Below are 17547 nucleotides of genomic sequence, written 5' to 3'. Positions count from 1 at the left end.
CCTCCCAGACCGGGGCACGAACCCGCGTCCCCTGCATCGGCAGGCGGACTCCCAACCAATGTTAACATCTTAATGAAGCTCAAATTCCACCAGAGCATACAACCCTGGGTTTAAGTGAACTGGCAGAATCACTTTATCTTGGTCTTTTTGGTAGTATCAAACAGTAACAATTTGATCTGAAGGTTTCAGAAACATCACCAATATACTTTCTGTCTATTGGAAGCTTAAAATACATGTAGATATCAAATCCTTGCTAAAGAAAGCATTATCTAAAAGCAACTCTAGTATTTACAGGCTGTTAACAAGCTAATTGTCCTCTTATATTCTCTGTTTTTCTCTTCTTTCACTATCTTCTAAAAATGTAAAATAAACCAAGAGAAGTCATCATCTTCATTAGAATTCATTTATTTATTCAATTAGTAACTATTTTTAAGTACTTGCTATGTGTCGGACAATTTTTTAGGCACTGGAGATTCTGCAGTGAAGAAAATAAAGTTCTTGTCTGGTAGAGGAAGAAATATTATCTCTACCATGTAATGATGAAATGCTGTGAATGAAGTAATATTCATTAATAGGCTAGACTTTACAGACAGTAGAAAACAAAAGTTATAAATTTCTTGTTTAGCAGAGAAAATAAATTATCACATTTATTTACTCTAAGACATATTTTTCTTATTTAGTTAATTAAAGAAATTGAAATTGCTTGATTACTTACCCCAATATTAAATGTCCCTGTAAAATACTCCATATTTGCTTGAATGAACCAAATGTTGCTTAACCCTAGTTCGTCACTTCTCTTCTTAGCACGAATTAATGATAATTCCTTGTTTTCTATTAATGTAACCTAGATTGTACCCAGGAAACAATAGTATATTCAGTAACATAATTCAGACATTAGGGTAAAGTATTATTACTGTGTTTACTAGCTTTAATAATGTAGATCTTATTATATTGATCCTTATCCTATGCCAGGAAGTAGGCCAGATAATATAGTACAAAAATGAACAAGGTCCTTGAACTCTTGATGCTCCTAGATATAGTGATATAAGTGAAACAGGCAATTATAATACAGTGAGTGATAAGTGTATAATGAAAGACATATAATGTTATCAGAGCACGCAGACTTGATGACTAAGGGAGGTTTTAGTCATTTAATGTGAAAGAGTAACATATTAACTGAGGCCTGAAGAGTGAATAGAAATCAGCTGCGGGAATAAAGGTGTGTTTCTAGCAGAGAGAGAAACATTTATGAAGGCCCAAGGTAAGAAAGATACGGTGTATTTGAAGAACTGCGAAAACTGGTATAGCTGGGGTACAGTGTGTGATGGTGACGGTGGAGGTAGGGGGACGGGGTGTGGGATGTAGGAATCAGGCTGGAGAGGTAACAGGAGCCAGATTATGTGCAATGAAAGGAGCTCTGGTTGCTGCAATGCATAGTATGGATTGGTGGGGGAGAGGCAGAAGGCAGGGCAACCAGTTCAGAATTTCTAACAGTAATCCAGGCCAAGGAAGGTGGGAGACCACCACTGGTTTAGATGGAGAAAAGTGGGCAGCAAAGTTAAATCACTTTCATCACTATCATTCCTAGTTTGGTCCTTATTTTGTCCTTATGCTTGTCTTTATGGAAAAATCCTGGATCCCTTTGTATAAAAAGCCTGTCAGAGGATACTTGGGGTCAAAGGTTTTCCAGCCTTTACTCTAGTCAAGACTTCCCTTTTCCAGTTTCAACATTTCTAAGTTTCCAGAGCTGTTGGGAAGGGTAAAAAAGACACCATATCCCTGCCTGACTCTACATGTCCAGGATTCTGCTCTATGAGCTTTATTCCTCTTACTCCAACCATGAAATTGTTGTTTTCCTTAGTGATGAAACAAACATCTGCCTGTTTCTCCCAGTATTCCTCATTTATTTTGCTCTTTATTTTCTGAGAAAGATAAAGAATAATACTCTCTACTCTCTATCATTCTGCTACGTATCATTCTGGCTAGTCTATGAGTTCTTCCACATTTTTTCTTCTGAGAATAATCACTTTAATTATTTTGTAATTTCCGGAGAGCTCACAAACAAAGGATCTGCCCCAGTTCAATCATCAGATTCTAGACTTCTATGCTGAAAGATGGTCACTGTGAAGAAATGATTTAATATGACAGAAGACTAAAAGCAGCACAAACTTCTAACAAATGGTGGCAACAATTGTATAAATTATGGTACATTTACTTAAAAACATATTATGCAGTCACATTTTAAGTGATATTTTAATGATGATATTTGAAACTATTTGCAATAGCAAAAAACATTTATGATATAAGATTGAGTGAAAGCAGGTGATTGAAATTGTACTTGCATTTTTAGAATTTGCAGCAATAAGCATCCTCATGAACAATGACAAAGAGAACATGGGGAGAAATGCATTTGGTGGATCAGTTGGTAGATTTGGGGTTTATCTTTTTCTTTAAAAAATGTTGTTGTTACAATTCTGATACAATGAATAAAAATCAAGCTACCAAAGAATATGCTCAACAAGTTTCAGAGGCTAGTATTTCCAGTATAAAACTATGTTGACAATTAAACTGGCTTCATCATTAATTATTTTATTTAAGAGTGGAATAATTATTTCTTTTAAAAATTATTTAAAAATACAGCCCTTTTATAAAAAATAAAAAAATGTAGTGGTCCTACTTACTTTTCTTCCCTATGATTCTGAATCTTAGAAGTTTAGTTCAAAGAAATATAAAATGCCTGTGCCACATATTTGACCTGGGTGAATGATTATAAACTCAAAGAGGAGGAAAAAGCCAGACTCAGCTAACTGAATTGTGTAGTTTCCTTTTGTCTATTATTCAGACTTTACCTGGCATGATGGCAGCATGTGAGCAAGGACAATCCCAACATGGCCCTGAAAAAGGAAAAAAAAGAAACAAGTTAACTTTGGTCTCTAAGGCTTTTGTTTATTCTGAGACAGTAATCTTGCCAAATAAAAACATGACCTTTAATGTAGTATTGTAAAGTCACATCGTCTTGGAAAGGCTAAAGAGAATAAAGGAGATATAGAATACCCCACCGCTGCAGAAATCCACAATTCTGTCACCAGGTTTGGCCTGATTTGTCACCACATAAACAAGGTTGTTTAACTGTTGCTGCTTCCTCAAAGCTCGATCACTGGACATTTTACCTGGGAAAGACAAGAGATGAAGACAATGACACGTTATATGTTGTAGGGGACTGAGATGGCACTCGTGGACTAGACTAGCAACCTACAGGAAGAGCAGTACAGATGTAAGTGGATTACACATTCCATGTAACCCACCATGAGGATTAGAGAACTGGAACCCAGAGGTGAACTCTATTTTGCTTCTTTTTACTTTTATTCCTACCCAACTTTTCTTTCAATAGTCATTAACAGAAAATCTATGAAAAAATGTCTTTGAAAGAGAGGAAACAATAAGTGAAACATTAACTTCAGAGTCATAAAGTGTTCAATAAATGTTTACTGGATGAATAAAAATTAACAGTGATAATCTCTTCCCTCTCTCCCTCTCAGAGACATAGTGTAAAGATTACCTAATTTCAGCACATTGCTTAAATTGCCTTGGAGAAAAGAGACCTATAATAATAACAACATTTTTATTATTTAACTGGCACATCCGTGAACTCTTAATTCTTCTGGTTAGGACACTTGGAACATAGGTGTCACATTGTTTAAAATATATCAATGGTTATTGTATTTAGAAATAAATTAGATTTTCTTATTTCTGCTTTGAAACTTCCTTTCCTCATGAGTGTGTCAGACACAGAAATTTAATGCAATTAGGGATTGAGGACAGGGCATTTCCAAGTACAAAATGCCTTGGGCCTAGCAGCATGAAAACATCTTAACTTTTCTTTCAAAAGCTACTAGTCAAGTCCACTAAAATATCTTCAGAAGAATGCATAAAATTATTTGTTTTTACGTATTTCAAATGCACTGTTCATAAGAGCAAGATTAAGAAAATGTAAGACAGTAGCTCTCAGTGATACAGATAAAAGAAAAAACCCAGATAATCTTTTTGGCTTGATCAAAAATTATTTACAGATACAGTTTCCCCACTCCATTTTCACAGAAAAATTGTATGGCTTTTTTCTTTTCTGTTTTCCTTCTTTCTTATGTTACTAAAATTAAAGCATTAGGAAACCTTTAGGAAAAAATAGAAAATGTGGATTTAAAAAGATCTATATGAGAGAAGAAGTCCATTATCTCATAATTCATAGGTAATGTTTCTGTATATATGTACTTCCAGCTATACCCATAAGTTCATAATTTTCTAGATGGCATAGGAAACATTCTAATATAAATCTTTCTGTGCCCATGAATTTGTTTCTACACTACAAGTTTTAATGGCTGCATAGTATTTTATTAACTATCTATACACAACTTATTTAACCAATTTCCTATTGTAACAATGCGGTCATCATCATACAACTGAATCATTGTGTGTATTCTTAATTATTTAGCATGGCCTAATGTGAATTTCAAACATGAAAAGCATTTAAATCAATCATTTGGTGACTTCATTTGTGAAGACAGTTTCATGTAGCTTTAAAAAAATTATTTTCATTTTTCTCTAATAATATAATGGCAAAATATTTACACAGAGTTAGTGAAAGCCCTTGTGATCCCACCTTCAGTGGATAGCCACTCCTAAGAGGTTTTATTATGACAATTTTCAAACACAAGGCAAAGTTGAAAGAATTAAGATTCAGTGAATGGCTCTATACCCTCCACCTAGATTCTACCATTAGCAACTTACTAGACTTGGTTCATCACACTTCTATCTATCTATCCATCCCTCTATCCATTCAGTCATAAATCCACCTAATTATTTATTTTTATTATGGCAATGCAGTTTTGATTTGGAGGAAGAAGAATAAGAACAAGGAAGGGGAGGAAGAAGGGGGGATCCAAAGGCAAAAAGGAAAAGTACTTTTGAGGCCCTTGGGAGAGCGAGAGTCACAAATGCTGTTATTAAATGGAGCCACCACGAGGCAAGAAATGAGCACAAGCGTTTTAGTCTTTGCTCTGTTTGTGGATTTCTTAACAGTTCTTAGACAAAGGATTTTCATAAAACAAAGTCAAAAGAAATTATCTTTTGTTAAGAACAAGGAGATAAGAAAATAAAACTTATTTAATGGAATATCTAATAGTAAGTTCTGGACTGTACTTCTATGAGATATTTAGAATGACCTAACTTTCTTAGGTCTGTTTCAAAAGCAAATGTTGATGAAGATCTGTTTTTCTTGCTAAGCCTGCCTCTTTGCATATGAAGAATCTGTGCTTAAATGAAGGTTGAAGGCAAAGAGGTACCTTTCAGGTTTGTGTTTAAATAGAGAGACTATTAAGCTGCCCATAATATTCACAGGTTGGGCTAAAAATACACTAGCATGATGCCTCAGTGCTTTATGGAAAAACTGCCTCTAATGAAGCATTCCTCCTCACCATTCTAGTTTTATAAGTGAATAGGGTCTTAAACACATTGAACAAGGTAAGAAAGTGGTATTTTGAGACACCATATTCATTTAAAAACCAAATCCTACTTTCTATTTATATCCAACAGTCTTGTGCCTGACACTATTTACAAGCACAAAAATATTTACATATTTATTTATTTATTTATTTTTGGCTGTGCTGGGTCTTTGTTGCTGTGCGTGGACTTTCTCTAGTTGTGGTGAGCGGGGGCTACTCTTCGTCGCGGTGCGTGGGCTTCTCATTGTTGTGGCTTCTCTTGTTTCGGAGCACGGGCTGTAGGCGCGTGGGCTTCAGTAGTTGTACGCAGGCTCAGTTGTTGTGGCTCGTGGGCTCTAGAGTGCAGGCTCAGCAGTTGTGGTGCACGGGCTTAGTTGCCTGGTGGCATGTGAGATCTTCCTGGACCAGGGATTGAACCTGTGTCCCCTGCATTGACAGGTGGATTCTTAACCACTGTGCCACCAGGGAAGTCCCTATATTTTTAACTTGACTAAAAACGATGGTTCTTTAGGTGTCATCATGGAAAAACAAAACCCAAGAAATCAAATGTTTTAATACAAATGATCTTATTTGTCCTGCAATGTAATCCTCCCACAGTGGAGTCTTCTCCTTGTCTAATTCAAGTTAGGAGGAACCTGATTAGACGACTTCAATGTTGTTTGCATTACCCAAAAAGAAAGTACAAGGAAAGGTAAAGGAGACAATTTTTAAACTAAGGAAGAGCCATATTAGGACACCTGCATTTTTGGTCAGTTCAAAGCATCAATTAAAGCAGAAAAAAAAAAAAGCCATGGATGGAAAATGTGCGTATGTGCAGCCAGGACACCTGTTCAGTCCAGTAAATTGTGCTTAAGATCAGGCAGTTCTTAATTTACTCTTTCTTAGTCTGAAATAACAAAGTACCTTGAGTATTATAATTTACTGGTAAAAGGAAAATGGTTGGGTGCTTGGATACATGTTAGACTTTATTTGCTGTTTCGTTTTCCAAGTATTTCTTTGAGATGTAGAATACCACCCACATTCTGTGAATTTTTAAAAAATATAATTAAATATAGAGACAAAGAAAAGGGCTAAAACTAATGGTTCAGAGATTTTTAAAATATGTTTTTGTTTGAAAAGCTGTAAAACCAAGAGAGCAAGAGTAAATTTCTTCAACAGTGATGGGTGCAGTACAGAGGTTGTAGAGAAGGTGTGAGACAATTGAAATACACAAGGTGGCACCGATAGAACCTTTGGCAGGTGAGAAAGAAGGTGACAACCACAAATTTTAATGTTTTTAAGAGGCCTAATTAACAACATTAAGACAAGCTGATGAATGGTCACTTATCAAGTTTCATAGGGCAATGGACAGTGAAGGCCAAGCTCCACCTTCAGGGTAGCTATGGTTTTCATGCTTGGAACCGTCACTAAGCTCCTACTATATGCCCAGTATTTGTCCAAGTACTGAGGACACAACTCAAAGTGAATAAGACATAGTCCCTGTCCTTCAGGAGCTAAGAAGGTATCTAAGAAGATGGTATGGGTGTTCATTATGTGCAAAGGTATGTGCACTGCAGATAAAGAACTAACTGAGACATCACAGAGGATTTTGCAGAGATGTGTGGGGCATTTCAGCTGAGTCTTTAAGGAGGAACAGAAACTTGCCAAGTAGATGGCAGGGAAAGCATGATATGATATGGCATACTTAGGGGGAAAATGCAATTAGCTCACTTGTGCTTGAAAATGAGGATCAATGGGAAAGTGGTAGAGCATAAGATAGAACTGAAAATTTGGCAGGGACAGATGGGAAATGGCATTGCTTGTTATCTTGCCTCTCTGTGCTGTACAGAAAACATGGCCTTGCTTTAATACTTAATATGTATGCTTAGAGCTCCTTAGAGACAAGTTCTCTTTGAATAGACAGCTCTGTTATTTTTACATTATTCCATATTAAAGATGTTCTTTTATATTGCTAGCCTGCATCATTTTTATTCTGGATAGAGTATATCCCCAAATTAGATAGAATTATTCATAAAATTATGTGGAGCATTCAACCTCAACTGATGCTAATGTCATTAAATGATTTAATTAAGAAAATGGAATTGAATAAATTGAGCTCATTGAATCATTTTGAGCTCTGCTGTTCTAGACAAGAAAGCCTTTGGACTCCTTATTGGATTGTCCTTCCCACTCTCCTTCCCAGGCTCCTCTCCCCGTGGCAGTCCCTGAAAATGCTGTGCTCACCAGGTTCTGTCTCTGTGCCATAGCTCATCACTGAATGTGATTTTCTTGAGTATATTACTTAAAGTCCCTTCCAAAACTGCCTACAAATATACCTGTCCTTGCTTAAAATACCTTTAAAGGCTCCCCTCTGCCTTATGAAAAAAGTCCCGACTTCTTGGCAAAGGCCTTTAACGATCTGGGCCCTGTTAATTTGCCGACCTTACCTTCTGCTACTTTCATAATATATCCCCTATGTTCCAGCCTCTCTGAACAATGGATATAGTTCCTTGAATTTGTCATGGCTGGTGAGTCAAGTTGCTTTATAAATTTGTTCTCTTTGCTTGAAACCTATTCCTCACTCCTGGCTACACTGACATGTATTCCTTTTGTAATAAGTTTTTTGTTTTGTTTTTTTAAAGACAAAAGAGAAAAAAGTTACTTTTTCAAACTATTTATTATATTTCCTGTTATTATTAACTACTGAAGAAGTTTTCTTATTATAAAATGATTTACCTAGGCATTATTCATTATACCAACCACCTAAAAAGAACCGTTAGCTGAAACTGCTTCTGTCTGCATGGAATAGATACAGATGATTTTTCCTGGAACTACATAAACTTGGGCCCAATTAAATGGATAGAGTATCAGGAGACTGACAGGCACATAACAGGCACTTAATAAAAGTTTAATGAATGAATTTTCTCTATAATTATGACTTAGCATTTCAAGGCAGTAAGTTAACTTTTGCACATATTAAGTACGAAAACAAATTCAACTGTATTTGAAAATATACTGTATTGAAATAGAAAAGGAAGTCAACTACAAAACAATGTTAAAACTGGGGATGGAAAAGTTGCCAAAAACTTTAATGAGGGAATAAGAAAGCTGCCCTTTAAAGCTATACCAAAAACTAGAACAGCGTAAATAAAATTCCTCAAGAAACTCCTGAGAAGCATGAAACTAAGCGGCAACATAAAGTTTACATTTTATGTTAGGGCAACCTCGTTTTAAATTTTGGAAATGACTTGTTGGAAATACTGAAAATTTAGAATAGTCGGAACTCACATTTTTTAAAGCCAGTTGCAGGCTAGCATCACTAATCCTCTTAGCCACACTGACCCCAGAGTGACAATACTCTTGCAACAGTGGATACCTTTTCCCTCTCTCCCCCATCCCCAGCCCATTCACACGTCCCACAGTGCAGTCTATGAAATCAGTAATACTGTAATAGTGTGATGGCATTTTCACTCTGATAGTTTTGTTACAGATATTATGAGTTGTCAATAATTATCAATTAGAAATTCAAAATTCAAAAGAAGCCAATTTATTCCTCTCTAAATTGAGGAATACTGACCTCATACAATATCTTTCTCAATCAATCATTCAACCAACAAATCAACCAACTAACTTGACCTACACAGAACTGTTCTAGACAATGTTAGGGTCACAAAGATGTCTACTGCTTGATTTCTGTCCTTCATGAACTTATACCTATTTTAAAATAGTACAAAAACATTATATATGACCTTAGAAGATGTATTTTACTAACCACATTGTACAGTATTTTTAATGACATTTAACAGCCCTACCTTACAAAAATCCATACTTCTTTCATTAAAGCTTCTAAAATGATTGATAATTGTTTATATGATGCTTTGCAGTTTATTAAGCACTTGCACATTTGATACACCATCTAACCTCAGTATTGTCAGGTTGCTAGGTGGATAACCTGTTCTTTGGTTTACAAATGAGGACACAGCACTGAAGAGGTTGCTCAAACTTAGCATTTGTTTAAAGATACACAGCTGGTAGGCAGTGAACATGGGACTCTAACCAAGGATTTCTAACTTTAGGTTCAGTCTTCTTTGCAATATGGGCTGCCATTTCTTAAGCAGATGACTTTGTGATTTCAGAATTTCAGGGCTGGTCCTTTTTTTCTTTTACCTGTTCAAGGAAATGAGGTGCTTTCTAGCAGGGAAATGAGGGATATCCCTAACAATGATATCTTAGGGAAAAAAAGTGAATTCTTCAGAATCAGTCATTAAATGCATTTTATTTCAGTTTTCCTCTAAATAAAATTTCCAAAAGCAGGCTTACCAGTAAAAAGGATTAATTTAAGTTCTGAACTTCAATATTTTGGAATATATCACTAAGGCATTATCTGCAGGTCTCATAAGTCACTCTGTTTAATGAATTGAACTTTGAGTGTCACCCTTTCCAGAAAAAGACCATTTCCTCACCTTGGAACTGTAGCAACCTTTTAAATTTTATAGAAAAGTGATCTGGGGAGGTTGAGCAACCAATTTGTTGCAAAATCGGATTATCCAGGAGGGAAAACTGAAAATAGATTGGGATGATCTTTCACGTTACAGTACTGCAGATGCTGACAAATATAGCATGAACCTGCACCCTTCCATATCTAATTCCAGGGCATCTTTTGAAAAAACAATAACTACAAGTACTTAGGCAAAATGCACAGCTGAGGAACAATAGTTGAAGAAAGTATAGCCACACTATTCGCCAAATCAAAACTTCTGTTTTGTTTATAAAAGAGCTAGATACATTGAATAGTGGAAATTTTAAAACTTCTTATTCCTGCTATTTTTTTTCTCTAAGATGAGCAAAACATTTTGACTTCAGAATACCAGACACCAGAGTTAATTGAACACGTATATTTTCATTTCATTCAAATGCTATTTGTACCACACAGAGTAATTGTTTCTTTGCCCTGGAATTTAGTTAAAAAAAAACATTTCACAATATCTTCCAACTTGCCAACAAGACCAAATTGAAATGCTTTAGAACAAAAAAAGTTAACTCTAGAAAATAGGTATTTATTGCTTCTCCCTCTTTTTTTGGAGGCTTAAGTTAACAACAGTAAGGTATTTTAATAGTTTCATTAACTTTTGAGATCATTCAAGTAATCCTCAATTTGAGTTCTAATTTGATGTGTTTCACTGTATTTTGGTTAAACGATAGTAGCTTGCAATGGTGAGTGTTAACTTTCCTGGAGTCTAGTGACTTTCTAAAAATCACTTCTCTTATATACATAGTATATAAGATATATATATGATATGACCCATAGGTTTTCTTGTTTGATTTTTTCATATATTTTATTTTGATTAAAAAAATGAAAATGAATATATCTAAGGTGACATGGCTCCATATTCTTTTATAATATTAATACTATATTAATATACAGTATTCCCATCAAGAGGTGGCATCTGTGTCTGTTCCCTTGAACTGAGCTCTATGACCACTTGACTGGTGTAATATAGAAGAAAGACTGTGCCCATTTCTGGTAGCTTCCGTGTCCTATCTTTTGAGACACTTGCTCTTGGACAGCACCATGCTTTAGGAAGCCAAGCCTCCCCAGCTGATGCTGTATGAACAAACAAGCTTTCCCACCAAGTCCTACCTAAGTTGAAGATTTGTGAATAAAATAGATAATTGTTATTTAAATGCACTAAGTTTTGTGGTGCATTTATGCAGCTACAGATCATCTGAACAACATCCTAAATTGGGCTTGTAAGGATTATCATCACTGAATAGTATTTATTAAGTCATCTACCTATACATGGAATGGTGCTGGATACTATGACAATAACCAAAATAGAAAATAGGTATTATACCTAAGAGTTAACAGCTCAAGGCAGTAGTATTCATTGCAAGTTACAGAGGGACTCCTCTACAAACCTGAAAGGCAGTCTTGAATTCCAGCCCTACTATTCCCTTTCTCTTTCTAATGGTCCTAAACCTCATGGGCCTAACTGTAGGGATCTCAGCAGCAAGGGATGGTGGAAAGAAAAGGATTATGGTAACTAACCCAGGTATAGGCATGGGTAGGGATGGGGACCGTGATCCAAATAGGTGTTGCACGTGTGGGTGGCAGGGCTTACACTAAATCATAAGAGATGACAGATCTAAAAGAACAAGGCTGCACTGAAACTGCACCATTTGGGAGGTTGGAGTTTACCGATATACGGACACACTGATTCAGGGCCTGGGTAGAGCAGGGTAAGACAGGTACTGACCTTTTTTTTTTCCTAAACTGGAATTTTGTATCTTCCTCCCATTCTCTGGTTCTTTCATTATAACCTCTACAGAGTAGTTTATTAATTTAGCAAAAGTTTTTAAGCACTCATTATTATGTCTAGCCCTGATCAAGGAGCTGGGACACCATGGTGAACAAGGGAGATTCTTATATTTCAGAGAAGGGAGTTTGACATCAAACAATTAAATCAAGTGATAAATGATATGCAGAAAAATTAAAACAGAATGATATGGTTGAAATTGACTTGGTGAATATTTTAGATTAGGTGGTCAGGAAAAGCCTTACTGAGCAAGCAACAAAACTGAGATCTGAATGACAAGAATCCAGTCATGGGAAACAGGAGGAAAGACACTCCATATAAAGAGAACTGCTGATGTAGTCATCAGGTGGAGAGGAGCTAAAGAATGTTTGAGGAAGATAATTATAATTTTATATATATATGTTTATCCTTATCACTAATATATAAACAAAGTCACTGAATGGATATTCTTATTTGCTGGTATTAGCACAACTGAAGGATTATTATGTGCTAAGCATGTTTCATTTATTGTTTCAATCTTTTGTCATGAGGTTGGTACTGTTACTTCATTGTCAGATGAATAAATTTGAGAAAAAAAAAAAAAAGTGACTTGCTTTGGTCACGTGGTTACTCCACGCTAAAGCCAGGGTTTGAATCTTGCCAGTCTCAGTCCAGGGCCTGTGCTCCTATCCACCACCCCAGGAATCACAAATCTGTATTAGTAAAATTTTTTTGAATAGGACACAAATATATATGGGACTACCAATTTGTCTGTTAAATATTTGTCTGTTAAAGCTTACTGTCTTTTTTAGAAAAAAACAAATAGAACTTTTTTCTATTTTAGTATACACTATGCTGTTTCCTCTGTGTGGTATAGATATATGTTTCATCTGTATTTCAACAGCAGAGAAATTTTCATCATTATCAAATATCATTCTGTGTATTTTAGTAATATACTTAATTCTAATCCCAAAATCAGCATGAAAGGCATGCTAAAGTCAACTTTTCAGGGAACTGTCATGCAATGAGAGTGCTGGAGTTGAATCATATGTGCATAAATGTCTTTGATATAGTAAAAAAAAGTAATTCAGGGCTTATCTGGGTGGTTACTGTATATTCAGGGCAAGTGCTCCTTTTGGTCACAACCAAAGTTCAATAAATATGAATACTTCTACATCTTCATTGCTTAGACTTTTAAGTGCAAAAGTAATGGTCAATAGCAAATTAAAAACTATAGTGTGTGAGTATGCACAAATGTACATAACAAAACCAACCAACCAAAGAGCCAAAATAATCACAGCATTCTTGGCATTTACTTGGTAAAGGAATGCTTCCCAGATTCACACGATCATTAAAAATAATTTTCAGAAACACAAAACAGAAGAACCTGGAAGTAAATTTGAAGTAACAGGATGGGTAGACCTTTCTTATTAGAAAGAAGTTTTTTTCTCTCCCTCCTCTAGTGGTTTGAAATACCATACCTATAGCAAAGACACCCAAATCTATAATTCAGCTAACACTGCTCTCTGGAACGCTACATGGGATCTAGATCAGGTTTTCCAATTGCATCTTTAATACCTCTGTTTATGCCAGTCAGGGACCTCAAACCAAACATGTCCAAAACCCAAACTCATTTATCTTCCATTATGCAAACTGTTTCTTTTCTGGAATCCTCTCTATTTGTTAATGGTACCACCATCTATTCATCATCCTCCACCCAAAGCCATATCCTCAGTTCACAGTCCTTTTATTTCTCACTTTTACTACTGCAACTCTCTTCTAATTAAACACTCTGTCCTATATTCTCACCTTTTCGTACCCATTTTTAAAAAAATGCAAATGTGTTCATGCTACTCCCCTTCCTGCAAGTCTTCAATGGCCCACGGCTGACAGACCAGATTTTAAACACTGAGATGTCATTGTCTGACCCAGCTTACTTCCTGCCACCTCTTTACTCCTGCCCTTTCACCACTCTTTGGTCAGATAGAACCACCAGGTATTCTCCAAATGCACCAGGCTCTGTCACTTTTCTGAAGTTTTAAACATATTATTTGCTTTGTCATGCATACCACTGTCCCAGAAATTACAAACTGTTTTTGGAGCACTAGCCCCTTAGGATATTAAGAGATATTGGGAGGGAAACAAAGTGGCTTCCATCAGGAAGCCTTAGCAAATTCATATATTATCTAATTTTTTAGAGAATCACAATGGCCATTAGCAGAGTAAACTCTAAAGAGTCTCATGGTAGACATACAGTGTTTCCCAAAATTATCTGACAGCTGACTGCTTTGACTATCTAATTCTCCTTAGGGACTATTTTAGGAACTCACTTTGGAAAACATTGCTTTACCCTAACTCCTTGCTTAAAAATGCCTACTCATCCTTCAAATTCACTTCCAATGAATGCAGTGAGACAACAGAGACACAGACCAGATTCTTCAGACTACATACCCTCCTACCTCAGGACAAGAGTATATCTCAGGGACCTCCAGAAATTACTTAATATACAAAACCCAGTCACATGCTAGATAGGCTCAAGTCAATGAGTCAGCAACAAAAGGCACCAAAACATTTTTCTTGAAAGTGAGTTATGAAAGCTGTGTTTAGAAGCTCAAAGACATTAGCTATCATAATATTCTTCTTGAATATTAACTTAGAAAAGAAAATGACACGACATATTAATGTAAACTTTTGAAATATTCTGAGAACAGAGTCATAAGTAGTGTTCACCACAGTTAAAATAGATGCTCTGTTTAGTTATATACAGAAACAGCTAATTGCTTATGAGAATTCTTGAGGAAAATGCTTCAAACAAAACATATCTAGATACCCAATGAAATACATAATATTAACATCTAAATATCCTCCCTAATGAATGGCCCTAAAATCTATCATCTGATGTTTGTGATACCAACATGGTAGCATAAGGGCATTTATGAATAACACCTACATATCTCCATACCCACAAAACAGGTGAGGAAATTTCCTCACTCTTTAAAACAGGGAAACATATGTTGGTCACTTTCAAGCCTGTTAAAGTCAGATTTGAAGTCACATACATTTCCTCCCATTATTTAGATCCCACATATCTGATACACAGAGACACCAAACATATAGAACAAAAAACACCTGGAGATGGTAGTCAAAAAGTTCCATCAATTTCTACTAGTTTACTCAAGTCTTATAAACATGTAATTAGTTTTTACTTTTAAGTTAATAAAAGAAGCAAGAACTCCTCTCTTCATAAGCTAGTAGAAAACAGGTAGACTTCCTAGAGAACAGGACATTAAAATAAACACTTGTACTGATGGGCTTTAAAATCCATATGTGGATGATTCAGCAAAAGACTTCGTACTTTCATTTATAGTAAAAGAAACAACACTAGGTTAACATATGAAAATTTTAGTTGCCTTTTAAGGAATCATATCCAAACAATGAGGAAAAACATATTGGGATTAGGAATAAGAAGCAAGACTATAAATAACCCATTAATATATACAACCCACACACAAAATAATATTTTTGCTAAAGTATACTTTGAAACACTGTAAACAACATTTCAAGAGGAAAATGAGAGCAGTTATAAAACTAAAACTTTCACTAGAAGTGGGAAAAAATATTTTCTTTCTATCATTAAAAGATAAGAGGAATTTCAACAGCCAATTAATAAATATTTATTAGGTGCTAAGCACTGCTCTCAGCGTTGGGGATATAGCAGTCCCTGCTGCCACAGAACACATATTCCAGTGAAGGTAGACAGATGATACACACAAAACAAACATATACTACATCAGGGGCTAGAAAGAAAAATAGAGAAAGGGGGCAAAGAGTGAGGGAGAGGAGACTTATTTTAGATAGGATGATCTGAAAGGGACTCTCTGATAAGATGACATTTGAGATCTGAATGAAGTGGTTGAGTCAGGCATATGGATTGTCTGGGGGAAGAGTTTTCCAGGCAAAGGGGATAACAAATAGAGTTAGTAAATAGGAGAAGACTGGCAGAAGAAAAGATCAAAGAAATAGCCGGGGGTGAGAGTATGCATGGCTTTATAATCTATGTAAGAACTTTGGATTTCATTTTACTTATTTATTTGCGGTATGCCGGCCTCTCACTGTTGTGGCCTCTCCCGTTGCGGAGCACAGGCTCTGGATGCGCAGGCTCAGCGGCCATGGCTCACAGGAGCAGCCGCTCCGCGGCATGTGGGATCTTCCCAGACCGGGGCACGAACCCGTGTCCCCTGCATCGGCAGGCAGACTCTCAACCACTGCGCCACAAGGGAAGCCCTGGATTTTATTTTGAGTTAGGTGGATTTTGTGACATTATTTGACTTTTTAGAAAATTCTATAGGCAAGCAAGGGTAGAAGCAGGGAGTCTGATTAGGACACTACTGTAGTAGTCAAGGTCAGACATGATAGTTGCTCAGACTAAGGATAGGGCAATGGAAGTGGTGAGCAGTGACTAGGTTTGGTGTATATTTAAAAAACAGAGCGGACAGAATTTGCTAATGAATTAGATGTAGAGAGTAAAAGAAAGAGGAGTCAAGCATGACTCCAGAATTTTGGGCCCAAGCAACTAGAAGAACCAAAGTGTCACATGTTGAATTGCAGTAGAGGTAGAGGTATGAAGTCTAAATCCTGACGTTTTTCCATGTTTAGAGTTTAGAGTCTGAAGAGGAACCAGTAAAGGAGACTGATAAGGAGTCATTCTATGGTTTCTCAGAGGTCAACTGAAGAAAGTATATCAAGGAGAAGGGAATTATTAATTCTGTCAAATGCAGTTGATAAACCAAGGAAAATAAGGACTGAGACTTGCCCATTGGATGTACTAAATGGAAGTCATTGGTGACCTTGACAACAGCAGTTTTGTAGGAGTGGTAAGGCAGAAGCCTGATTATCGTGAGTTCACGAGAGAAGGACAACTAATAAATGTACAAGGCCTAAAAGAAATAGAAAATCACCATGTTACAATAGCTATAGTAATAATTGATTTGAGTAAGAATCATCAATGGATGCTAAAACCATTGGTGAAAGACTACTGGGGAATAAGACAGTCTCAAAGTAGCTTCCCAGAGATTACCTATTATTACAAAGGAAAATGAGTATCTCTGCAATGGAGAAATGTGAGAGACACCACCTTAACCTAGTAATAAACTTATCATGAATAATGTGTCAAAGTGATACCATGTTCTCCCTGCTATGGTGCACTCAGAGGGGTACAACATCCACTCTGTAGCATGCTTGCCAAAAATGTTTAGGAGTCAATTTACTGCAGACCTGCCAACAGTTTAGCCACCATCTAATAAAGGAAACAGATAAACCCAAATTGAGAATATTTGGTAAAACACTTGGCCGAGATTCTTAAAAAAAAAAAAAAAGAGGCAATGTCATAAAAGACAAAAATTGGGGAGAGAAAAAGATATTCCATGCAAATGAAAATCAAAAGAAAGCTGGAGTAGCTATACTCATATCAGATAAAATAGACTTTAAAATAAAGAATGTTACAAGAGACAATGAAGGACACTACATAATCATCAAGGGATCAATCCAAGAAGATATAACAATTATAAATATATATGCACCCAACATAGGAGCACCTCAATACATAAGGCAAATGCTAACAGCTATAAAAGAGGAAATCGACAGCAGCACAGTAATAGTGGGGGACTTTAACACCTCACTTACACCAATGGACAGATCATCCATAGAGAAAATTAATAAGGAAGCACAAGCTTTAAAGGACACAATAGACCAGATAGATTTAATTGATATTTATA

At 36.1% G+C, this 17547-nt stretch overlaps 1 protein-coding gene across 2 annotated transcripts in view; it reads right to left on the bottom strand.

The window, feature by feature from the left end:
- GSTCD (glutathione S-transferase C-terminal domain containing) overlaps nucleotides 1-17547 on the bottom strand; it is a 134380-nt gene that overhangs the window by 27605 nt on the left and 89228 nt on the right. The window contains exons 6-9 of one of the 2 annotated variants that reach the window (XM_028492148.2): nucleotides 3055-3170; nucleotides 2850-2894; nucleotides 716-844; nucleotides 453-547 (exon numbers count right to left, since the gene is read on the bottom strand). In XM_028492148.2, coding sequence (XP_028347949.1) covers nucleotides 527-547; nucleotides 716-844; nucleotides 2850-2894; nucleotides 3055-3170 — 311 coding nt within the window. In that variant the 3' untranslated portion in view covers nucleotides 453-526. Of the gene's footprint in view, nucleotides 1-452; nucleotides 548-715; nucleotides 845-2849; nucleotides 2895-3054; nucleotides 3171-17547 lie in introns of those variants that run through there. The other variant, XM_024119337.3, reaches the window with a different exon arrangement.

Source organism: Physeter macrocephalus, chromosome 7 (genome assembly GCF_002837175.3).
Source record: "Physeter macrocephalus isolate SW-GA chromosome 7, ASM283717v5, whole genome shotgun sequence".
In the NCBI taxonomy this organism is placed as follows: Eukaryota; Metazoa; Chordata; class Mammalia; order Artiodactyla; family Physeteridae; genus Physeter; species Physeter macrocephalus.
Note: the sequence above shows the minus strand (reverse complement) of the source record. Positions and strands in the feature narration are given on the sequence as shown.